At 35.3% G+C, this 26,006-nt stretch overlaps 2 protein-coding genes across 20 annotated transcripts in view; one reads left to right on the top strand and one right to left on the bottom strand.

Annotated features, from left to right (window-relative positions):
* The window catches only part of ORC4 (origin recognition complex subunit 4), a 77,609-nt gene extending 62,254 nt beyond the window's left edge, over positions 1–15,355 (bottom strand). The window contains exon 1 of one of the 10 annotated variants that reach the window (XM_070507670.1): positions 15,241–15,355. Coding sequence is in view for 2 of the 10 variants with exons in the window: in XM_044768966.2 (XP_044624901.1) it covers positions 13,884–13,989 (106 nt within the window). In the remaining 8 variants the exon portion in view is untranslated. Of the gene's footprint in view, positions 1–13,883; positions 14,428–15,240 lie in introns of those variants that run through there. The other 9 variants (XM_070507673.1, XM_014831690.3, XM_014831695.3 and 6 more) reach the window with 9 other exon arrangements.
* Positions 14,639–26,006, top strand: part of MBD5 (methyl-CpG binding domain protein 5) — a 409,939-nt gene continuing 398,571 nt past the window's right edge. For 6 of the 10 annotated variants that reach the window (XR_011502803.1, XM_070507658.1, XM_070507667.1 and 3 more), the window contains exon 1: positions 14,693–15,298. The gene's annotated coding sequence lies outside the window, so the exon portion shown is untranslated. The other 4 variants (XM_070507659.1, XM_070507664.1, XM_070507660.1 and 1 more) reach the window with 3 other exon arrangements.

A 26,006-nucleotide genomic window follows, 5' to 3' on the forward strand; every position in this document is an offset into this window, starting at 1 on the left:
TAAAATCACAAACAATATGTCTATTATTACTACTGATATTTAATAATATTCTAGAGAAACCAAGCAACAACAAAAATCTACTAACTCAATACTATGTGGTTCCTATACATAAATGAGTTTCAATACCACCACTCTTCCCAATAAAAGGTAGACTGCAAGATTCCTTCGAACTGCAAAATGCTCAGCTGTAGTTCCCAAACTGTCAATTTAACCACTGAAACATGTTTGTCTTCACTTTGTTAAACTACGAGTACTTATTGGTGAAAATATACAAATTTACTAATCAGAGCTTATTGTTTTATTGAGAATCTGTAAATAGCTCTTATTTCAATGATTAATGAATGTGGTATAGAATAAATACGTTAATGTAGAAAACTGAAAAGTTCCATTGTTTAACATTCCACTGCCTTATTAACTATCACTGATAAGCAGCAAAATTATTGTGATATTCTGATGTTCATAAAAAATAACTTAGGAAAACTTATTATTCCCTCCTCTCACACCTTACCACTATATCAATAGGGCTGCTGTCTTATAGTAGGAAATTACAACTAAAAGAAGAACTCTCAGACCATATTTAAGAAATCTCTAGGGAAACCCCAAGAAAACAGTGGAGACAAAAGCAAAGACACAGAGGAAACTTTAGCTTCTGACACCTACAGGCAAAATAAACAATAAACACAGCCTAACTTTGAGCTAAATGAACATAAAAATCCTACACTAAAGACCTACTTACCTCAGTTACTTATACCCAAAACATCATGTCTGGCTTTCAATAAAAAAATTACAAGGCATACAGAGAGGAAAAAAAAGAAAATAGCTTAAAGAGATTGAACAGATCGAGTGAGACTCAGATATGGCAGAGATTCTAGAACAGAGTGGGAATTTAAAACAACTAGGCTAACATGTTAACGGCTTTAATGGAAAAAGCAGAAAATCTGCAATTATGGATGGGGAAGGTAAGCAGAGAGATGGAAACTCTAAGAATGAATCAAAGGGAAATGTCATAAATTGAAAATATTAAAACAGAAATAATGAATGCCTTTAGTAGGCTTAATAATGTGGAAATAAGGTAAGAACATTATGAGGAATGGGAGTGAGGAATTGGGAATACTCTGTTACATGATACTTGTACTACTTGTTAAATGATATGGTGTTACTTGAAAGTGGACTTTGATTGCTCATAAATGTATATTGCAAACTCTACAGCAATCACTAAAAAAAGTAAAAAAAAGAGGAAGAAGTATAACTTTACAGCCTGAAAGAGGAAAAAACCCACAGCTTGTCAGAGTGGGTAAAAAACAAAATCTAGGGGCTGGCCCCGTGGCCGAGTGGTTAAGTTCGCGTGCTCTGCTCCAGGCGGCCCAGTGTTTTGTTGGTTCGAATCCTTGGCGTGGACATGGCACTGCTCATCAAACCACACTGAGGCGGCATCCCATAGAAGGACCCACAACGAAGAATATACAACTATGTACCGGGGGAGGGCTTTGGGGAGAAAAAGGAAAAAAATAAAATCTTTAAAAAAAAAACCAAAAAAACAAAATCTAACTATATGTTGTCTCCAAGAAACCCACTTTAAATATAATGACACAGATTAGTACAGAAATGGATGAAGACATACACTAATTAACAGAAAGGTGAAGTAGTTATATCAATTTCAGATAGAGCAAATTTCAGAGGAAGAAGTATCAGGAATAAAGAAGGCATTACATGGCAATAAAAGAGTTAATTCTCCAATGAGCTCTAACAATCCTTAATGTGTGTGCACGTAACAGAAGGTCAAATACATGAGGCAAAAACTGACAGAACTGCAAGAAGAAATTGATGAATCTACTGTTAGACTTGAGACATCAACATCCTTCTATCAGTAACTGACAAAAAATCAGTAAGAACCTACTTGAATTGAAGAAGACAACCAGCCAAATGTATCTAATCAACATTTACAGAATACTGAATCCAATGAGAGCAGAATATACATTCTTCTCACATGGCCTATTAACCAAGATAGATCACATTTTGTGCCATAAAACATACCTTAAAGATTTTATTTTTCCTTCTTGTCCCCAATACCCCCCAGTACATAGTTGTATATTTTAGTTGTGGGTCCTTCTAGTTGTGGCATGTGGGAGGCTGCATGGCTTGGTGAGCAGTGCTAGCTCCATGCCCAGGATCCGAACTAGCGAAGCCCTGAGTTGCCAAAGCAGAGCGCACGCACGTAAGCACTTGGCCACAGGGCCGGCCCCTCTAAATTTAAGAGAAGAGAAACCATATTGAGTATGCTCTAAGACCACAACGGCATTTAAACTAGAAATGAATAACAGAAAGATAGCTGGAAAATCCCACAATACAGAAATTAAATACATTTTTAAATAACAGATAGATCAAAGAAGAAAAATCAAGAATGAAATGAAAATGAATACAGAACTTACCAAAGGTATGAGATGCAGCAAAAGCAGTCCTTAGAGGGAAATTTATAGCATTAAACTCATATACTAGAACAGAAAAAACACCTAAAATCAATAATCTAAGTTTCCACCTTAAGAAACTAGAAAAAGAAAGCAAATTAAATCAAAGCAAGCAGAAAAAAAGAAATACGAAAAATTAGAGCAGAAACCAATGAAACTGAAAGCAGGAAATCAATTAGGAAAATCAACAAAATGAAAAACTGGTTCAGGTTGAATTTAAAATTGATAAACTTCTAGACAGGCTAACTAAGAACAAAAGATTTAAAAAAGAGAAGACACAAATGACTAATATCAGAAATGAAAGCCGGGGCATCACTACTTATCTCATTAAGTAGCGTTAAGATGTGCATTAAGATGATAAAAAAAGGAATATTACACATAGCTCTATGCCCACAAATTTGATATCTAGATAAAATGGGCCAATTCTTTGAAAGACACAATCTAACAAAACTTATACAAGAAGAAATAGATAATATAAATAGGTTTATATCTGTTAAAGAAGTTGAGTCAATAATTAATAACCTTCCAAAACAGAAAGCATGAGGCCCAGAGGGGTTCTCTCGTAAACTCTACCAAATATTTGAGGAAGAAATGATACTGATTCTCTACACTCTCTCCCAGAAAAGAGAAGCTGAAGGAACATACTCTAACTCATTCTATAAGGTCAGCATTATCTTAATACCAAAACCAGACAAAGACATTACAAGAAAGGAAAACTACAGACTAGTCTTTCATGAATACAGATAGAAAAATTCTCAACAAAATATTAGCAAATTGAATCACACTATATATAAAAATTATACAGTAAGAACAGTATTTATTCCAGGTATGCAAAGCTCATTCAACATTCCTAAAGCAACTGATGAAATCTATAACATCAAGAGAATAAAGAAGAAAAATCATGTTATCAGCAGATGCCTTAAAAGCATTTGACAAAATCCAATACCCATTCATAATGAAAAATTTCACCAAACTAGAAATAGGAACAAACGTCTTCAACTTGGTAAAAGAAGCTAAAAAAAAAAAAAAAAATCTACAGGTAATATTTTTTATTGTGAGAAAAAAGGCAGTTAAGTTTGCATGCTCTGCTTTGGCGGCCCAGAGTTTGCTGCTTCGGATCCTGGGGCGGGGGGGGGAGGGGGGGGAGGGACCTACACACTGCCTATCAAACCATGTTGTGGCAAGCATCCCACATATAAACTAGAGGGAAGAGGGGCACTGATATTAGCTCAGGGCCAATTTGCCTCAGCAAAGAGAGGAGGATTGGCAGTGGATGTTAGCTCAGGGCTAACCTTCCTCAAAAAACCCCAAACAAAACAAAACAAAACAAAAAGAACAATGCAAGGATTACCACTCCTACTCAACAATGTTCTGGAACCCTCAGCTCATTGTAATAAGGCAAGGAAAGGAAATAAAAGGTATACAGACAGGTAGAAAGAAAGAAAACTGTGCTTGTTCACAGATGGCACGATTGTGTGTGTATGTAGAAAATCCCAAAGAATCTACACGCACAAAAAACTATTGGAATTAATAAGCTATTGAAGCAGGGTTCCAGGATACAAGGTCAATATACCAATGCCAACAGCTTTTCTATACACCAGTAATGAACAACTAGAATCTGGAATTTAAAAAAAATACCACAAAAAACTTACATATAAATCTAACAAAATATGTACAAGATCTGTATGAGGAAAACTACAAAACTCTGACGAAAGAAATTGAAGACGATCTAAATAAATGGAGAGATATTCCATGAACATGGATAGGAAGACTCAAAATTGCTCAGATGTCAGTTGTTCCCATCTTGATCTATAGATTCAGTGCAATCCTAATAAAAATTCTACCAAGTTATTTTGTGGATATGATAAACTGATTTTAAAGTTTAAATGGAAAGGCAAAAGACACAGAACAGTCAACACAATATTGAATGAGAACAAAGTTGGAGGTTTGAAACTACCCCACTTCAAGACTTACTATAAAACTAGACTAAAAATTACAGTGTGGTAATGGTGAAAGAATAGAAAAATAAACCAATAGAACAGAATAGAGCGCCAAATACAGACCCACATAAATACAGTCAACTGATCTTTGACTAGAAGCAAAGGCAATTCAAAAGAGAAAGAAAAGTCTTTCTTTCTCCATATCTCGACAAATGGAGCTGGAACAACTGGACATCCAAAGGCAAAAAATGAGCTGACACAGACCTATACCTTCCGTAACAATTAACTCTAAATAGATCATACACTCATATGTAAAATGCAAAACTACAAGACTTGTAAAAAGGAAGACATGGAAAATTGAGGTGACTTTGGGTTTGGCAATGAATTTTTAGATACAACATCAAAAGCACGATCCAAGAAAGAAGAAAATTGACATATTAGGCTTTACTTAAAAACTTCTGCTCTATAAAAGACATCATTAAGAGAATGAAGATAAGCCACAGACTGGAAAAAAATATTTGCAAAACATATACCTGATAAAAGACTGGTATCTGAAATATGCAAAAAACTCTTAAAGCTCAAGAATAATAAATAACCCCGTCAAAATATGGACAAAAGATCTGAACAGACACTTCGCCAAATAAGATATCAGTGGCAAATAAGCATATGAAAAGATGCTCAGTATCATATGTCATTAGTGAATTGCATATTGAAACAACGATATAGCACTCCACATCTATTAGAATAGGTAATTCCAAAACAATGATAACACCAAATGCTGGTGAGGATGTGGAGTAATAAGAACTCTGATTCACTGCTGACTGGAATGTAAAATGGGACATCCACTTTGGAAGACAGTTTGACAGTTTCTTACAAAACTACAATCCAGCAATTATGCACCTTGGTATTCACCCAAATGAGCTGAAGACTTAATGTCCACACAAAGACCTGCACCCAAATGTTTATAACAGCTTTATTCACAATTGCCAAAACTTGGAAGTAACCAAGATGTCCCTCAATAGGTGAATTGAAAAACAAACTGTGGTACATCGATAAGACGAAATATTATTCAGTGCTAAAATGAAATGAACTATCAAGCCACAAAAAGACAGGGAGGCAACTGAGATGCATATTGCTAAAGGAAAAAGCCTGACAATCTGAAAAAGGTACATACTATATTATTCCAACTATATGACAATTTGGAAAAAGCAAACCTATGGAGATAATAAAAAGATTAGTAGTTGCCAAAAGTTCAAGGGAAGGGAGAAAGAGTAGAGCATAAGGGACTTCTAGGGCAGTTACACTTTCTCTATGATACGGGTAAATACATGTCATTATGTATTTGTCATAAATTCTTAATATAAAACTCAAAGAGTGAACCTTAATGTAGACTATGAACTTTCATTAATAATAACGTATCAGTACTGGTTCATCAGTTGTAACAAATGTACCACACTAAGACAAGATGTTAATAAGGGAAACTGGGTTAATGGTAAGGAGAGCTAGATAAGCGGGGACATATGGCAATTTGTTGTACTCTCCACTCAATTTTTCTGTAACCTAAAACTGCTCTAAGAAATAAAAATCTATTAATTAAAAAAAATCAACCATCAAAAATGAAAGGAAGGAAGAATCAAAGTCACATTTACTTTTCCCTGCAGTCAACTATAGTGATCCCAAAATATGTGTGCAAATCTAGACCCCAAAAACTCTCTACTATTTTTCACGATAATTTGTGAAAAGCCAGATTGCAACACAAGCTTATGGAAGATTTGTGAAAATGAAACATAAGCACAAAAGGTAGTTGGTTTTAAAGTCAGTTAAGACAGAGAATGTATAAAATAAAGTAAAAGTCTCTGCGAAACAAAAAGAATAGGCAAAATAGGCAAAATCTGCTTTAAGAGATTGTGACTCTAGAGGAATGTTTGCAAAACAAGAGACCATAATTCAAGGGAAATGTTCGCTACTTTAAAAATACTTTAATTCATCTGTTTCTTGTTGTTTTTAAAGAAATCAAATGCTTCAAGAACACTGATATAGGGAAGAATGAAAACTTTTCATATTTATTTTCTCTTCTCAACACTGACCACAGCGCTATTCAAGAATGTAATAACCCCCAGAAGTTGACAGGAGATTTCTGCAATATAAAGCAAATAAACATGACATTATTTTATGAGGTACTTAATATAACAGAAAGATGTTAGTTAAATATGATTTCTTTTAAAAGTACATGAAGGTCAGCCTGATGGCCTAGTGGTTCAAGTTCAGCATGCTCCTTTGGCGACCCAGATTCAGTTCCCAGGCAGGAATCCACACCACTCTTGTCTATTAGTTGCCAAGCTGTGGTGGTGACTCAAAGGGAGAAAAAAAAAAAAAAAAAAAAAAGAGGAAGATTGGCAACAGATGTTAGCTCAAAGTGAATCTTCCTCAGCGAAAAAAAAAAAGAGTACACAACAAAACTCTATGACCCTAATCATGTGTAGAAACATAGTTTAAAAAGACTAAAATTATATATGTCAACATTTCAACAGAATTATTTCCAGGTGCAGGGAACATAAGTGATTTTCATTTTTCCTTTATCACTTTTACACTGAATATATATGACCTTTTTTCTAACTTTAAAAAATAATTATTGCACATTTAAACCAAGTACTGTATTACATAATTTGACTCTATAAAGTTATCAGTGCAGTGACACTAAAAGTTTTAACTTTTAAACATGTCACAGATATAAAATCTGTTGCAATGTAAATTTTTAAATACATGATGCTCACTACACATTGCATCAGAGTAGTGCTATAACACATCAGACATGATATAAACAACTGAAATGTAACGTCTGTTAGTTGTAACCCAGCTTTTAGATGAAATATTTTTAGTATTTACTCACTATAAAGTAACTTGACTGAAATATATACACAAACCTAGAAGTGATTATTTTAAGACAGTAATATAAGTTGATATTTCTGGGTCATCTATATAAAATGTGTATATTTTCATAAATAGAAAGATGAAAGCACACTGGAGAAGGTGACCATGTGCACGTGTGTGCCAAAAGAAAAGCTAACATACTAAGAACTTTAATCTTGCCAAGTCTGACCTTAACTTCTTGGTCAAACCTTCATACTAATCTCAATTCCTACACTAATCAAGGGAGCAGTAAAAGACTAAGATTTTGTTGTGTTTTTATTGGAGGTGAGGAGGAAGACTGGGAGAAGAATGTGAGATTAAGTGAAAAAGAAATTATGAAAAACTAGCAAACCAAATACATGTCTATTTGAAGATAAACGCATAGGATTTGGAGTGAACGGGGGAATAAAACTGAAATAAATGAATAGGGAACAATTGTCAATTCCAGATTTCATCTACCTCCTAGCTGATAATCTTCAACCCTTATCTTATTTTCCCATTTAAGCATTTAGCAAAAATACACAAAGCTATTCAGTCTCATCAGCCAATCTTGTCCAAATAGGATAAACACTAACATCAAGGTCAGTTAATGACCAATACTTTAATTTGGGCTAGAATTAATCAACAAAGCCACCTTCAAAAGGCCTGCAGTGCTAAAATGGTTAAAATTAAATGGAAGCCTCTATCCTATTCCATCAGAAGATGAGAGATTCTAGAAAGGGTAATAGAGAAGGACAACACACTGGGGGATACCATTGACAGTTAAAAGGTGAGGGTACCACAGATTAAAAACAGAATTGAATGTTGAGATTCCTCAGCTCTCTGCTTTCACTTGGTTCTCAGAGCACTGGCAATCACATCTATATCTTGGAGCAGGGTTTCTCATAAACACTACTGACATTTTGAGCTGGTTAATTCTTTGTTGTGGGTGGCTGTCCTGTGCACAATAGTACACACAGCTTCTGTCCACCAGTTTTCAGTACCAAACAACTCTTGATAATTACATATGTCTCTAGACACTGCCAAATGTTTCCTGGGGGTCATACTGTTACAGTTGAGTACCTCTGACTTAGAAGCAGGAGACTGGAAAATCCTTCCCTTGGACTCTCATTAGCCCAAGAAAAAAGGCTTCCAAAAACCTAAAGAAATTGACATCAGAGTTTTTTCCCCAAAAAATATGCCCAAACCAAATCTTTTCAAAGTGAGAACCATGGATGGCTAGCAAGCCCCAGTCAAGTTCACAGAGACCTGAAATAGCTTTCTGATGCCCCTTACGTAAATTTGAACACACAATCAAGGATCAGAAGATAGCTGAGGAAAGCCTCCGAAATAAGAGACCAAAATATACTAACAGAAGGAATAAACTTAGAGAAAACAGAATAAAGCAGGGAGAAATCAACTACAAGACAAAACTTTAAATCTATAAAGAAAAAAAATACCACGATGCCATGAAAAAAAATGCAGATATTGAAAAAGGGCTCCTGGAAATTAAAATATGATAGCAGAAATGAAAGTCTCAAAGGTTTGAAAAGTTAAGTAAATTTCCCAGAAAGTGTGAACCAGACTGAAAAAAGATGAAAATGAGAAAAAAGAAATAGATCCAGGAGCACAATGTCTAATTGCAGTTCCTGAACCAAAAACAGAGAGGCAAGGAAATTACCGAGAAAGCATCAGAAACTTTCTCAAAGCTGAGGGCCAGACTGAAAGAACCTATGAAATGCACAGCAAAGTGGATGCCTATAAGACTCATAAGTTACTTTGCATCATTGTGACATTTCAGAACACTGTGTACAACAAATAGAAGATTCTATACACTTCAAACAAAAAGGCTGTAAAAACTTACATAGGAGAGAAAAAACTGAAGTGTAAACTGTTGAAAGTAAGAACAGTTTCAGATTTTATATGAGACACTAAGAATTCCTTCACAAATCTGAAGAAAAACATTTCCAACTTAGAATTCTACACCCAGTCAAATTAACAGTCATGATAAAGACAAATACAGGAACATAATGCCTCAAAATAATTGCCTCTCCGACAGCTACTGGAGACTGTGACCAAACAAAATCAGGGAGTACAGAAGACAAAGAATTATGTGGGATATAGGAAACAGATGATCCATCATAGGATAGGGCCACATAGGGGTAACCGTACCAAACAGTCAGCCTAAAACATGGATCAGAATGTTCTAGGAGAAATTTCCTGATGATGGTTAAACTGATAAAAATAAGTGATACTTCTGAACCTACGTAGAAAATACGCTGACAACTAGCAAATGGTTTTGGACTGAATTAATCATAAAAATTGAGAAAATATACAGACACTGAATGGTTATCTACCAAAAACTAAGGTGTCAGTGGAACAGTGGGGGAGTGGTTGGGGTGTTTGTGGAAAAAATATAAATTTACACCTTCCATAATGGGAAGTCAACAGATAATGCCTAAAATGAAAAACTCAAGAGGCAGCAATGTAGACATTATTCAGAATTATGAAGGTAGATACCAAAAGAATCAGCTAAAGAAAGTTTAAAAAGTTTGCCCCTAGAGAAGAGGAAATGGAGGCTGTAACAGCTACATTGTCCAACATCACACCCTTCCTGGGGCCTGAGCAAGGTGAAGGGCCAAAGACCCAAACATTTCAGTTTATCATGATGCCACTCTGATGGACAATATTCTGGAGAATCAACTCTACGACAAATAGGAAGGAGCTGTTTTTAATAATAAGTCAAGTAAATGTAGTTGATTCTTCAAGCATGTGTTCTTTTACACTCAAAACTGTTACTTAAAAAAAGAGAGACAGAAGAAACAAACTACTTAAAAATATTTTCTAAATTTTAATTAACTTGCCTTCTTTACCATAGAGGCCAATGTGATCTAAAAAAGTTTAAACTAACGTACAACTGAAGTTAAAACACACAATTTTGGCTAGAATGAGAAAGATGTTGAAATAAAATCTCAAAAATTAAAAAGAAGAGAGAGGATAAGGGTTCTATTTATGGAAATGGCAGATCTGACCAATCTTCCTGCTGAAGCCAACAAAAAAAACCTTCATAATAAAAACAATGAAATAAGGTAACATGAAATTACATGCCAAAATCCAGCAGAAAGTAAGCCAGAGAAATAAACCATAGTCCCCATCACTTTTGTCCTGAGGACTTTTACCTATCCAGAAGGAAAGGCTGAGAAACAAGAAGAAAGGCTGAGCTACTGGTAGCTTTGCTGGGCTATAGGGAAAAAAATCAAAGCACAGGACCCATCAAACCTGGGAACTCAAATAAATAAATCATCACCCAATTTAAGTTGAGATCTTCAGGGTAATATCATCATGATATGCAATAATCGGAAGTAAAACAGAACTCATATGACTTGAAGCCCTGCTTAATGTCATATGTATAACAGAATAATCCCGAGTGTTGAACATGAGGTAAGTGATTTGGGACTGGTAGAATCCCTAAGCATCTTTCCTAGGAAAACATGCCTTTCAAGAAACATATCATTACCCTGGGACTCACATATTCCTATAATTTTTGAAATATAACAACCAGCACACAAGCACACAAGGAAAAAAAATTATGAACCAGCAGAAACAGACCCACAAAAATTCAGAAACTGAAATTATCAGTGACAGATAAAAAATTAACTACATATACTATGCCAATAAAAGCCACAATTGCAATTTTCTAGCAAATAGATAGAAACAGTAAGAGTGAACACAGGTGATACATTTCTTAAAGAGACACTGATCCACAGATTCAAGAATTCCAATGAACCCAAAATAGGAAGGAAAAAATCCACACAAAAACACCATGAAGAAATAGCAGAAAACGTAACACAAAGAAAACATCTTAAAAGATGGAATTTCTTTCAAAGCAGCAAAAATTAGACTGACAGCTGACTTCTCAAACTCAAGAATGGAAGTAGAAAACGACTGGAACATTATCTTCGAGATACTGAAAAACAACCACAATCCTGAAATTTAATACCTCCGAAACATTCTTCAAGGCTGAAGATGAAATAAAGACACTGTAAGATAAGCAAAAAATTATGAGAATTGGCCATCAGCATGCCTGCATTAAGGAACTTTTAAGAGTGTACTTTGGCAAAAGAAAAAGATCACTAAAGAAAATTCAGAGAGACAAGAAAAACTGAAGAACACCAAAAGTGGTAAATATATAGGAATATATAACTAAACATCGATGGTAAAGAATAGTGCTATCCAACAGAAATACAATACCACCCATATGTGTAATTTAATATTTTCTAGTACTCACATTAAAAAAGGTAAAACAAGGTGAAATTACTTTACTATAACTTCAACATTTAACCACAACGAAAACCTGAGGTATTTTACAGTGTTTTCATAAAAGTCTTAGAAATCTGATGTTTATTTGACATTTCAGAAAAAGACAATCCATATGCTAAACTGTCATAAAAAATACTTAATCTTTATAAAGTTTACAGTTGAGAAAGTAAATTTACATACCCAAGTTATTCCAAATACACTGAAGCGTTTTCTAACAATTGAATCAAGTACCAATTTCAAATTTAAATTAACACTACGTAACACTAAAACTTCAGTTCCTCAGTAACACTAGTCACATTTCAAGTGTTCAATAGCCACATGCAGCTAATGGCTACTGTATTGGAAAGCATAAGTATAGAATCTTTTCCCTGGAGTTAAAATTACAAATCAAGTTCAAACAATAATAATAACAAATAAACTAGTAAGAAACAAAATGGAGATAAAGTTATTATCCAAGAAATGAGAAATGCTCCAAGCACAGAGAAGATATTTGGCACAGTGCTCACATCTTTAAGAAAAATCTAGACAACCCCACAGAAAAACTTGGCAAGAGACTTAAAAAGACAATTCAAAGAAGAAATCCAAAGAGCCAATAAACTTTGAAAAATCACTCAACCTTATTAATAACTAGGGAACTTCAAATTAAAACAATATAAAGCTACATTCGTTAGGTTGGCAAAAATGAAAAACAACTCTTGGTGAGACTGTAGACAAAAGGGATCTATCATATACTGTTGGTGGGAATACAAATGATATATCCACTTTTGAAAAGTTTGGCATTATCTACACTCCGCAAAAATACATGCTATGTGCATAAAAACACATGTATAATAACATTCATAGAGCACTATTCATAACTGCTAAAAACCGGACACAATCCAAACGTCGATTAATATCAGATTGAACTGCAGTTTATTCAGAAAAAGACTTAGTACACTATATTTACTCTACTATAGATATTATTATAAAGCAATGAAAATATATGAACTAAAGCTAAATGTACTAACAGGGTTAAATATTAGCAACATGAGAGAAAAATTATACATAATGTATAATTCATCTACATATAGTTAAAATACAGGCAAAACTAACCTATATTGTTTAGGAATGCTGACAGAGGTGGTCAAAAAAATACTTGAACTAAAAGTAGGAAATAACTACCAGAAAAATCCAGATAGTTAACCTCTGGGAGTGGTGAGGAGAGAGGAACAATCAGGATGGATGTCAGGAGGAGCATGTCCCTGGTACCAGCAATGTTCTAGTTCTTGACTTTGGTAGTAATTATAGTGTTCACTTTATAATTATTCGTTATGCTGCATATCTATGATCCATGCACTTTTTTGCATATTTAATTTTTTTCATAAAAAAGATTTTTAAAGTATCTAAGGCACTTTAAATGCTCTGCTATAATTTTTTCGTTGTCATAGAGTGGTAAACACTTGGTTTCAATATAAAGTAAATTTTAAGGCACAGATGTCTAGCTTTTCTGCCACTGGACAAGATTACTGCACACACATAAAGTAGTAAGCAGTAGGCACTGATACATAAATAAGGTCCACTGCCAAAACGTGTAAGTAAAACGTAGAAAATAAGTAGTAACATTAACTGATAGTGTACCCTAAAGGATCCATTAGAGAAATAAAGAATACCACCTAAACATGGGGAATTTTAGATTCTTGGTATTAAAAGAAACCACACATGGGTGATAATCCTTCAAAATACCTTTACAAAAGAAGGTAACTGAAAGATTGGAATGGTTTAAGACTTTATGAACTGAATGTGAAAAAGAAAGTGCTATTTTACTAAGAAAGTTTTACTAATGTAAATTCATGACTCCTTTCCTGAATATTTTGAATTAATCCTGATCTAAGGGAAACATTTCCAGCAAATATAGGCAGCATTTAATTGAGAAACCAAAGGCTCTAAATCCGAGGCTAGTCACCAAAATACCAATTTAAAAATCTCTCATCTATATTATAGAAAGGGAAAACTTTGATATGTCCCGTCTCTATCAACCGTACCACTCAACACCAAGGACTACAAAATCCCATATCCCTCTGAGAACAGGCATAGGCGCTGTGTTGCAGCAACAACGCAAGACATGGAGGGAAATTCCACTCAAGACTTCCCAGCCTGCTCCCTCCCCAAAGCCACTCCAGAATTCCAGAGAGGGTAGCGACGTAAGGATTGACGGTCCTAATACCCCATATAAGCAATGCATCTGAAGCCAGAAGTTGTCAAAAGTCACACATAGAGCTTGTCTCTCTACCTGAACAGATGCCTTGCCCTGAACTGAAGAAGGAGTCGCCAGTCATTTGCCGAGGCTCCAGAATTCCCATTCTTACACCAGGACCATCACATTCCTTAGGCATCATTGGCTGTCACTACCCCGCTACACATCTAGTCTGTCTCACCAGGACTCCTCACGCTCGTCAGGGATTTGTCGGCGGGCTCACAGGGAGGCCACGGAGCCAGAAGGAGCCCGCCTGATTTCTGGCCTGCCTGGCCTAGACAAGCCTGCTCCGCTTCCCGTATTTCCAGTCTCCACAGCCTTCCGTCCTCTCTCTTTCGATTCGCCTTTTGCCACGGGCGCCCTGGCCTTCGTTCTGAGGCCAACCTATCCCGTTACCTCTCACACAAAAGCCTGCCCTTACCAGGGCAGAACGGGAGATCTAGCGACCACGGAATCGCTCCACAAGCTCCCGTCGCCGCGCAGCTTGGTCGACTTCACCTGACGCTGCCAACAGTGCACCACTACTCCCGGCAGGCCCCGCGCCTGCACCGCCTCTGCCCCCCCCCGCCCCGCCCCCCCCGCCCCAACACGTGACCTCCTTTCGCCTCCGTCCACGCCCACTTCCGTTCCTCCACTTTCCCTTAGGAGGGAGGAGGGAGCTGGGGCTGTTAAAGAGTAGCGACTTCCTCCTCCTCCCCGCCCCCGCCCCTCTACCCCCTGCTACAATGTCTTCCGGGTCGCGAGCGCCTCGGAGGCTTCTGGGAAACCATCTCATTTCCTCCCCTCCCCCTCCTCCTGCCTTCAACCAACCAGCCTCCCGTCAGAGAGGGACATGCGCAGTGAGTGCCTCCCGTCTCTTCTACCCGAACCCCCCCTCCCCCCCCAAGCAGAGAGACCCCAGCAGCAGCAGCAGCTGATGATGAAGAGAGAGGCAGTGGCAGAGGGGGGGCACCTTTTATTTCTATTTTTAAAGGGACAGGACACTAATTTTACCCCACTTCAACCTTGAATTGAGGGGGCTGGGGGGAAGGCGGCTGAGTTCCTTCCCCCACCCTCCAGCCCTAAGCCCTGAGAGGGGGATTGAGCCTGAGAGAGGAGTTTCTTCTTCTTCGAAAACCCCCATCCACGACTACTACCCCCTCACCCCTCCACTAGCCTCCCTCCCGAGCCCCCTCCACCCTCCTCCTCTTTGGCCGTGAGAGGAGGAGAGAAAGAGACCAAAAGCCTCTTAGCAACACAGACCCTTCTCTGCTGCTGCTGCTGCTGCTGCTGCTGCTGCTGCTACTGCTGCTGCTTGGCCCTGGCTGGAGACATCTCACTACACCCAGGAGCAGCCACTTCCCCAGCTCTCCTCCTCCTTCGCCTCCTCCTCCTCCACTCCCCCCTTTATTACCCTTTGTGTCATCCTCCACAGCTCCAGGGAAGGCACTCAAAAGTGGGGGGCAGGAAAGGTAAGTGTGTCTGTGGGGGCTTCCTTGCCTTCCTCTAGCTCTGACTTTCACTCCGGGGCAACAGTAGCACCAAACCACATACGCAGTGGAGCTCCGGGGTGAGGAGGGGGTGGTGCTGGGGGGGGGGGAGTGAAGGAGGGGTTGGAGTGGGGAGGGGTGTGTGAGGTGGGTGCCCATCCTGTCAGAGGAGGAAGGGCACTTTTATTTTTATTTGCTGTTGTCAAAAGTGGTTTCTCTCCTCCAGCTAACATCTGATTGTGTGTTGCTCCAGTGGGGGAGCATACAAAAACAACCCCCTCCTTCCTCCAATGAGGCGCCAGGGAAAGAGACAGAAAGAGGCACACTTTCTAGATGTCACTTAAAAAAATTTCATTTGGAGAGCTTTTTTCCTTTTTCCTCAGGAAAAGCTCCACTGCATTTGTTTCTGAGTGGGAAAATGTCGGGAACTGGATTGTATTGGAAGTGCTTATCCATTTGTAGACCTGAGTGTTTTCCCCTTTTTGGTTCTGTATGTGATTTGGATATTGACCTCAGTGTTGGAACAGACTTGATTGGTTTTTGCTTTCTGGGTTTAATTTTTCTTTTTTCGATTTGTCTGACCAGCATATAAAATTTCAATTTTTTAATTGATAGAGGCCTTTGGTTAGGTTCTGACTTGTATTATTGCTTTTTTTGTTACATATTTGTTTGATCTATCAGCATATAAAGTTCAAAGCTTAAAATGATTGAAGTTTAAATACCACTGGTATCGTTTCTCCTGACATACGTTCTTGAAATTTATTCTCACTAAGATGAGAATATTAGCTATTTCGTAATTAATCTGCTTATTTTTCTCATCTTTGTAACTTGTCTGAACAAGTAATCCCCATTGAAAACTTTATGTTGTTCTGGCTTCATGGAAAGCCAAACCTCTCCATCAATAGTTTGCTGGATTGGTACCACTTTCAGTTTTAACTGAATTATTTATTTACTGTTGTAAATTGAGATGAGTTTTTCATCTCTTAGGGTACTGAACCAAATTGCTCGCTATATATGAGAGGAGACAAATTTCTAAAATATATTTTCATGAGTCAAAGAAATCATGGAGTTGTAGTTAGTATATTCATTGTAGTTAGATATAAACTGAAAGATAAATCCGTATTTCGGTTTATAGAACAACAATCTTGATAAAAATTACTAGTTTCTGTTTTTACATGGTATGTTCTCAGTGAATGGCTTTCAAATTCAGTGCTGTATTTTATTTCACAAATGCTAGAAAGTATGTTTCTGATATAGGCCTTTTACTAGGGCTTACATTGGAAAGTGGTATTTTGTTTAATACATGTGTTTCTTTATCCTTTCCTTAAAAATGGATGCACACATTCGTAAGACTCATACACTCTCTTGCTCTCTCTCACACCCATTTTTGTAACTGCATTGGTATCTCTGATCCCATAATTTATGTCAGCAAAAAATACTCTTCTGTAAAGCAGCAATTTTGTGATCAGACTGGCAATATGAAAACAGCAATTTGATCAACTAGAAAGATGTGCAGAAAAATAAATCTAAAAGGATCTTTGACATAAATATTATAAAGACATGATAATACTTTTAATTTTTTATTTTCTTGATGATAAAGCCAAAACATAATATACTCACATTTTAGTTGCAGAAAAGCATTGCATATGTAGAAACTTGTTCTGTAAAATTTAATTACCAACTGTGTGCAAAAGTAGACATTTACATAGGGGAAAAAAACTGTGTAGCAGTAAACAATATGGTCTTATTTCTCTTCTTTCTGTTATAAATTTGAGCAGTTTCTTACCTTTCTCTGAGGTGTAATTGGTGCACTTAGGCAGAAATCTGTGCTAGTTCAAGTTTTTCTCTCAACATCAGTACTACTACTCCAGGTCCACCTAGGATTTCTTGTCCTCACCTGAATACCTCAGCAACCTAGTGTAAAAGATAGAAAATAAAATTTGGTGAAGAAATACATTTTAAGTAAAGCGAATCGTAGGTAATTGGGGTGATAGTTGCCCAGTAGGCAGCTGAGTGAAAATTTACAGTGTTGAGAATAATACCTTTGCTAACTTTGTTTCTGTTTTCCCTTGAACACGTTCTTTATCCCACCACCCCCATATGGTTTGAAGATTCCAGACTTCCTCTCAGTTGAATAATGATTTACATTTGGCAAACCTTTTATTTTTATTATGTTTTATTTTTTAATATTAAGATATAGTTTAGGATTGTAATTTTTAATTGGGTGATATCTTGGAGGTCACTTTATCCAACTCTTCATTTGCCAAATTGCCAAAGTTCAGAGAGCTTGAGGAACTTGCCCAGGGTTCCAAGGCTTATAAGTGGGCAGAACATGGATCAGAGAACTCAGGTCTGTCCATATTCACTATACTACTACTTGACTTTCCTTTTTCAGAAATGAAACTATTGTCCAAAATTCTGTGTATAGCACTTAAAGGTTTTGTGTGGAGGCATATTCTTCTAAGAATATTTAGATAAATAACTTTAAAGCCATAATTTTGTCCATTTTTAATTCAATAATTTGCTGTTGATTTTTTTAAGAGGTTGATTTTTTTAATAAGATGTCTCTTATTGTAGGTTATTACTATTTTGAGAATTATTTCAGCTTTCCCTAATACTTATTTTTCCCCACTTCTGATTAATCAGTAAATATACTTCTTACTCTTGTATTAAGAACCTATATATGTAAGAAGAATGCATATTGTTTTATAAATGTTTACTTGTGAGTCTTGCTCTACGAACTTCTTAAAGGCTAAGGTTTTTGTCTTGTTAACGTTTACATCCCTCACAGCACAGTGTCTGGTGCACAGTAGGCCCTACTAGGTTTTTGTCATAGTTGATATCAGAGTTAGGCATATTTGAATTTCTTTACTCCCGTATGTGTGATTCCTTCCCTTTCCTCTTTTTTCCTTTCCTCCCTGCTATAATTTCCTCACTACCATGAAATTTTTTTTCTTTGTCTTTACTGAGGCTCTCACATTTTCTGATAGCCAAATTAAATCCTGTTAACAGTATGGTACTCATACTAAGTAAAAACATATTCCCTCTAATCCTTGTACAGGATGCAGTTTGACAAAAGTGATTTATTTTAAATAAGAGATGATCAAAAAAATTCCTATTAAAAATATACTACCAAATATTCAGGATACACTTAAGTTTTATCTCATTGAGTGACTGGAGCAATAAGTTGTTGTAATGATTAGGCCGCTTTTACCAGCTCTATAAAGCAACTGTTACTTAGGTGACCTGTTTCCCTGACTTTGTTTTTTTGGTCCTTACCCAGACAATTATCAACTTTCCAGTTTTCTATGGATATGAAGATTTACTCCTAGTCATCAGTGGGACCCCATGAAGTCAGCCAGAAAGACTATGTCCAACTTATGTACCTTTGCAAACTTGTCTGAATTTTGAATGTATATGCAAAACAGATTGTACTTAGCTATTCGTTAAACATCTATTGAGCATCTACTGTCTGTCAGGCACTGTGCTAGGCATCTGAGAAACAAAGATGGTCCCTACAGTTTAACATGAAGAGATATCTTAATTGTATTCCACAAGTGTGTTGGTCATATCTTGAAGTGTATTGGTCATACCTTTATTTTGATGGTTCTACCTAAATAAATTTTATGTGAACTAAGTGGATACCGTTAGGTGGAAAAATGCATGTTTAAGAAGGATATTACTGTGTTTTATTAAAATAGAAAAATATGGAGGAAAATTTTCCACTTAATACTGTATTCTGGGGATTTCTCTTCTGTATATGATTCACTCATTTTAGACCATGAGAACAGTCCATGTGTCTATCATTGCTGGTATTTTATTGCTATACACTTTTATTTGAAGATGACCAGCACTGTTCATTAAAGTATCTTATTAAATTATTCCGCCAAAACCCCACAAAACACAAAACTCTACAAACTTAAACTTTTTTTTTAAAGTAACTTTTTTCTTTCTTTCTTCCTTTCTTTTTTTTTTCTTCAGTGAGGAAGATTGGCCGTATGTTAACATCTGTTGCCAATCTTCCTCTTTTTGCTTGAGGAACATTGTCACTGAGCTAACATCTGTGCCAGTCTCCCTCTCTTTTCTGTGTGGGACACCACCACAGCATGGCTTGATGAGTGGTATGTAGGTCTGCGCCACAGATCCAAACCCAGGAACCCTGGGCTGGCAAAGGGGAGTGCACAAACTTAACCACTATGCCACCGGGCTGGCCCCTAACTTTTTCTTTTTATATCTCATAACAGGTTATCTTTCATGGTTCAGTGGAAGACATTGTACATTATAATTTTGAGCATTTAGTTATTTTCTACCATGGTTTAAGCTGACAGTGTGATTTAATTATCATGCAATAATTGTAGTATACACTATTTAGGTATTTTGGAATTTTTAATGTGTACTAGATATATTCCTCCAAGATCCTCATGAGAAACTTCCCAGTTCTACTTCTAAATCAGTTACAATTCTTAATTTTATTATGTGATATTATTTTTATAGCTGTAGTAAAATGAGTTGGAAGTTTCTTAGTCAATGGATGTTTCAAAAACAAAGAATACTATCTTGGTTCCTGTCATAGTTTTCATATGTAATTTAAAAGTATATTAGAGAGAAAGAGATTTCCTTTGCCCTCCTTAAAGTATACTTTTTAGAATGATAGTGATTCACAGTTTAAAAGAAGGAGGGAATCTGTTACTAGTACAGTATCTTGTGAAGGTAAATAGATTCCTGGATGGTCAATTCTGATCTTTTTTACATTCATTTTTAACTTTCTATTTTGGTAATAATCAGTTATCATTTATTATAAGTGCTTAGCACTATGGTAAGTATATATCAATCTAAATCAGTCCTTATAGTGGTCCCATGTAACAAATGAGAAAACTTATTACTGAAAAAACAGCATTTAATCCTAAAGCAGCAAAATACTACATCAGAGTAAATTCATGACACTTTTTAAATTCAAAACAGTCACAGTAAAGAGTTTTTATCAGTCAGAAAGTACTCTGACAAACGTTAGTAAAATCATGGTCCCAGTAGCTTATTGGTAGTGATGGAAAATTTCTAAAAGTTTGCAAGGACAGGAAAACAAACAAAAGACCCAATCCTTTATAAGGAACATAGATACAGACCAGTGTGCAACTTGAAATAAAATATACATAAAGTCATTCTTCTCTGTATGGCAAAAATAAGAACACTTACGCCATGTACATATTGAACTTCCTTTATCTTGCATGGAGTTGACATTTAGCATTTTTTATGTGAAGTTTGGGGGTTCCAATAATTTGTGACCCAATGAATAGTTATTTACTATAAAAGTTTTTATGTAACTCTGTTGATAGTGGAAAACCTTTAAAGAAAGGCTAGTTTATAATGCCTAGTGCTTTGGTACCTATATACACATAACTTATGGACACTCTATCTTGCAGTATTTTCACAATTACTACATTACACATAGAAGATTAAGTTTACTGTACTGTTTTTGATACTACTTAAAGTCAGAAATATTTTTAGTGTAAGAATGGACAACTTGGATTCTCTAGATGCCTAAATTATTATATAGTTGTTTTTTAAAGCAGCTACTGAATTGAACTACTTTTTGATCCAGCTAACCAGAGTTGATTTTTACATCCTTTGCTTTTAGGAGAAAAGAATAATTTTAAAAAATTCTATTTTATTAATCAAGTAACTTTCATATCCTTCCTAAGTAAATACACATTCATTCCATATTCTTACATTGACTCTATTAGCTTGTAAGTGTTATGCCAGTGCATTATGATTTGTAGAGTTTGGAAATATTTTTAAATGCTAAAGAAGTATTCTGTGTCGTCTTTTATATTTCAGAAAGGAAAGTTTGTAACAAATGTGGTTTCTTGCTTTTAAGAACAATCTGAATAATCCATGTGATAGAATGAGTCTGTGGTCCCAAATAATTTCCTTAGATAACCTAAAGGTAATTCAGTTAAAATTAAAGATTCTAACTCTTCAGCATTTCTGTTTGAGGTATTTCTATATCATGTAAGATTTCACAAGTTGGAATAACTCAGTATAACTCTTCAGAGAGACAAGGTGAGAACCAGGCTTGACGTATATTAAGATCTGTCTTCTTAAGTAGCTGGACATAATGAGAAAGAAAATCACTAATAATATCATACCTGGTAAAAAGCATACACCTTATTCAAAGTTAGATGTGACAAATTGTGATTCGATTCTTTATTTCAGTTGACCTGTATAACCTTTTCTTAGAGAATTTGTAATTAAATTCTGTGTCATTGAGTAATTTATTAGAATGTATTGTTTTAAAAGACTAAAACGAGTTATAAATTAGTCACCAACGTTGCAATGGCAAAAAATCTGCACATCCATGCTTCACTGAGTTCTTTACCAGTCAACCAAGATTCCAGTGATGAGAGGAAAAATTTTTGTGTGGTGCTAGTGTTAAAACTTACATTCCTGTGCTGCCTTTATTTTTTCAGTTTAATGTCTGTAACTCAAAAGTTAGAAGTAAACCTAAAATGTTTCTTAAGATTGACTCAGTGCTAAATTATATTTAGATTTATCCTTGTATTCAAAGCTATTGTTTTCTATATACCTTGAATCCTGAAGTGTCTACTCATCTGTTGACCATTAAGTAACTTAATCCGTACGTTCTTAATATTACTAGTATCTCAAAATAATAATCTGGGCTCTATATATACACTCACTGATATTGGGGGAGAGAAATATTCCACATTCAACAAAAAAAAAGTATTGATTTTTAAATAGCTTCCTTACTTTAGGGATATACTGATCTAAAAAACAGCTGCTAAGTAAGATAAAAAGAATTTTTATTTATTTGGAAAGTTAAACGTAAAGTTTATTATTAACGAATATTAAGTGACATCAACATATTCAAAAGTCAAATACATGTTCCAGTAATGGCAGAAATTTAGAAGCTATTTTTTTGCATTATTCCAAGATCATTTTCCTCCTTCTACATTTGTCACACAGGAGTTTGTGCTGAAGGATTTCTTGGCCATTTTAGAGACTGTAATCTAGTTAAAAGGTTTGTTTATGCTTCCCATCTCTGTTCTGCTGATGGTATTAGAATGCAGGCCAGAGCCAGACATCTAACTGTTTATAACATTCAAACTTCAATTAAAGCTACAGTGTTCAGTATATATCAGAAAGCTCATACCAGCTACAGATATCGCCAGTAATGATGGTAATGATTTTTTGCAGCCATAGGCTTTCCTAAATCATTCCACTCCTTATGAATACTTTTTTTCATTTAGGAGATATTAACACTTAATTCTTTCATAAAAGTCTAAAAATGAAGCTTATTTTCTACTGGAAGTAGTATACTATTTCCTTTAACAATTTATTTTGATAATAAAACCTAACAGCTTATGTTATTGCATATTCTATTTAAATGGTCCAGTTTAGTTTTTTAAGATTAGTAAAATCTATAGTAGATGTTAGTTTGCTATCCAATTGATTTGATTCCTGTTTCCAGCTTGAAGACCATAGCAATATGTTGCCTCTTAGAAAACAAAAGTAACAGTCAGGTTATTCCAGTGTTCTTACATGTATAAGAGGAGACTAGACTCACATAATACAGATTCTAACTTAATCTTATGTTGCTTTTCTGGTCTGCTGTTCCTGCTGTTTGTGGTTTCTGTGTTCTAAGTAGGTTGGCAAACTGTTTTAAAAGTTTTTTTTTTTTCTTTTTAAGGCTGTTAAGAATTCTTTAAAAGCATTTCTTCAGCAGCTTCTCTGTTTTTGCACAATTTACCTCAGTGAGTGAGAAAATAAATTGTGTAATGTACGTTTTTAATTTTTGTAATTAGTAATCAAATTTACTATATTATATTGATTTCTTTTTGTATAAAACTAAATTTTAGTTTTTATTAATTTAGACCTTGATTTACTAACTGTATACATTCTTTATGTATATACATATTTTAAATGATATATAAATTTATAGGTTTAAACATTTTAAGAAAGATGAAAAATTATATTAAATTGAATGACTACTTGCTAAAATGCTTTTAATTAAGAAATCTTACAATGGAGAAATCTACATTACTCATTTTCCTTGGCAATGAAAGACATGATCCATTTATTTTGGAATATTATAGTTAGGAAAAACTACCTATGGTATCTAAAGATAAGAACTAACAACAACCATGCAAAGTTTGAATTTGTAAGCTAAAAACATTGAAAGTTCTCTAAGATAAGTTGAAAACAAATCATGAAATAATATGCACAGTATGATCTCATTTATGTAAAAGAAATGCAATACAGAATAATATGCATGTAATGTATAAGAATTATGTTTGCATACATATATATTTTATGCTATATGCACATATATTTATAAAATTAAAAAATTGTATCAAATATATGCCTTATATTTATGTAAATAGATTAAGACAAAGTCTGGAAAGTATATACTAAATTATATTCTTGGTTTATAGAAAGTATGTATGTGGGATGCTGGAAGGTTGAAGAACTCTTATTGTTTTGTATACTTTAGCATTACTTGAATTTATTTTTAACTATAAGCTTATATTCATGTAGTAATTTTATAATGGAAGAATTTATTTATGTATTAAAGGAACCAGAAAAAGAATGACCCAGGAAAATTGTAGTCCTAGCTGCTAACCATCACATGAACATATCTCTCGAATACCTTGAAGACAATTGAGTATTGGCTAACAATCATCATAGCTTGATAAAGAATAAAGTCTATTAGACTGATCTAATCTTCTTATATAACAGGGTGAAAAGGCTAGTCAGTTGAGGGAGGAACAATGGATATAATCTATCCTAATTTTTAAATATTTTGCTTCTTACTGCAAAATGCGTTTTTCACTATCCTGGGAAAACTAGGGAACTGGTGGTGAAGAATGTCAGTCATAAATTGGTAGACAGTAAGTCAGTTTCACTGTGAGATAAGGTATAACATTTGGGCCTAAGGTGGACTTTTATTATTTTAATCAGTGATCCAAATTATTGTATGCTCATTCAAAATACAAATGGCATAGTCACTTAACATTTTTATGGTGTTTTTTGTATTCAGGTACTGGTTTGAATAGAAGGCAAAAATAAAACAGAAGGTTTTAAGATTAAGTCCTTTTTTTTTAAGTGACTGAAACATGTACTTGAAAAACACTTTAGGATCCTTTGTAAAATAACAGCAAACTGAGTATGTAAATATGCAGAGTAAAGAAGCAATTAGAATTCTGTAGAGTTAATCACAGTGGGCTTCCTGGGAGGACATGAGTTAATCAGAGTTTAGGTAGAGGAGAAATCCTAGGTTGGCACAGAAGAGTAATTCAAGTAAACAAAGCTTCCAATGGGATGAGGGGATGGGGAAGTCTCTTTTTCCTAGTTTGAAAGCTGGGATTAAAATTCAGAATAACCTGGTAAATTAGGAAAGTGATTAGAAATAATATACCTTGCGTTTATGTTTTTAAAACTTTATTTCCCAGAATGCAGATCAGAAAAGAAATAGGGAAAAAATAGCTTGCATAAAAAAATAAGGAAGTGAATAGCTCTTTGCAGTTATGACTGGAAAATCTGTTTGAGGCTGAAGCAAGTGTATTCTGAATATATGTTGGAAATGAAACAGTATAGTTAAAACAAGAAAATTTTATCCAAGCATAATGAGGTTCTTTTTTCTTTCATAATTAAAATTCATATCCAGGTTGGTCCCTAGGATCAGTAGTAAATAGTACTCAATTAAAACTGTATTTTATATAAATAGATTCTAAAAATAACCAAAAGATGTAGCATATGTTTTTACTATTTACTTTATGGGTTTTTTTCTGCTTTTTCACCCCAGATCCCCCCAGTACATAGTTGTATATTTTAGTTGTGTGTCCCTCTAGTTGTGGCATGTGGGACGCCACCTCAGCATGGCCGACGAGTGGTGCCATGTCCGTGCCTGGGATCCAAACTGGTGAAACCCTGGGCCACCGAAGCGGAGTGCATGAACTTAACCACTTGGCCACGGGGCCGGCCCCTACTTTATAAATTTTATTTGTATCTAATTTATTTTCAGTTGGCCCCATCATGTAAGTAACCATCCCATCTACCTCCACCACTATGAATTGAACTTCTTTTTTTCCTGTGAAATGGAAAGTTTAAAGAGTTCTATCAAATATGGCTCTGTATCTTGTTTTCACGCGAAAAGTCATTGGTGATTTTTCTTTCAAAACTCATTGAGTCGGTTTTTGTTCTCTCTCTGTTTTTACCAGTGGTTTGCCAATGTCTTTCTTCAACTAGTATATGTTGACACCTATTATGTGCTTACTGGAATAGTGAGCAGAAATAGACATGGGTCTTGCTTTTCTGAACTTAGATCCTAGAGCTAGAGAAGGATGTTAATCAAATAATCATATAAATAGATGCAAAGTTGTAATTGTTCCAATTGCTGTAGAGATGTACATGGTATTTAATGTGAAGGCTTTTAGAAGGATAATTTAACCAATCAGTGAGATCAAGGGGAGCTTTTTTATTTTTTTTGAGGAAGTATTTAGTTAGCTGAAATCTTAACGAATTATAGTTGACTTTATCAAGAGGGAGAATTAACTTTTCTGGAAGGAAGGAACAATATGTACAAAGATCCTGAGCAGGGAAGAGAGCATAATGCCTAACATTAAATGAAGGTCAGAGTGACAGAAGTTAAGAAGTAGAGGGTGGGTGGTAAAAG

Source organism: Equus asinus, chromosome 4 (assembly GCF_041296235.1).
Source record: "Equus asinus isolate D_3611 breed Donkey chromosome 4, EquAss-T2T_v2, whole genome shotgun sequence".
NCBI lineage: Eukaryota > Metazoa > Chordata > Mammalia > Perissodactyla > Equidae > Equus > Equus asinus.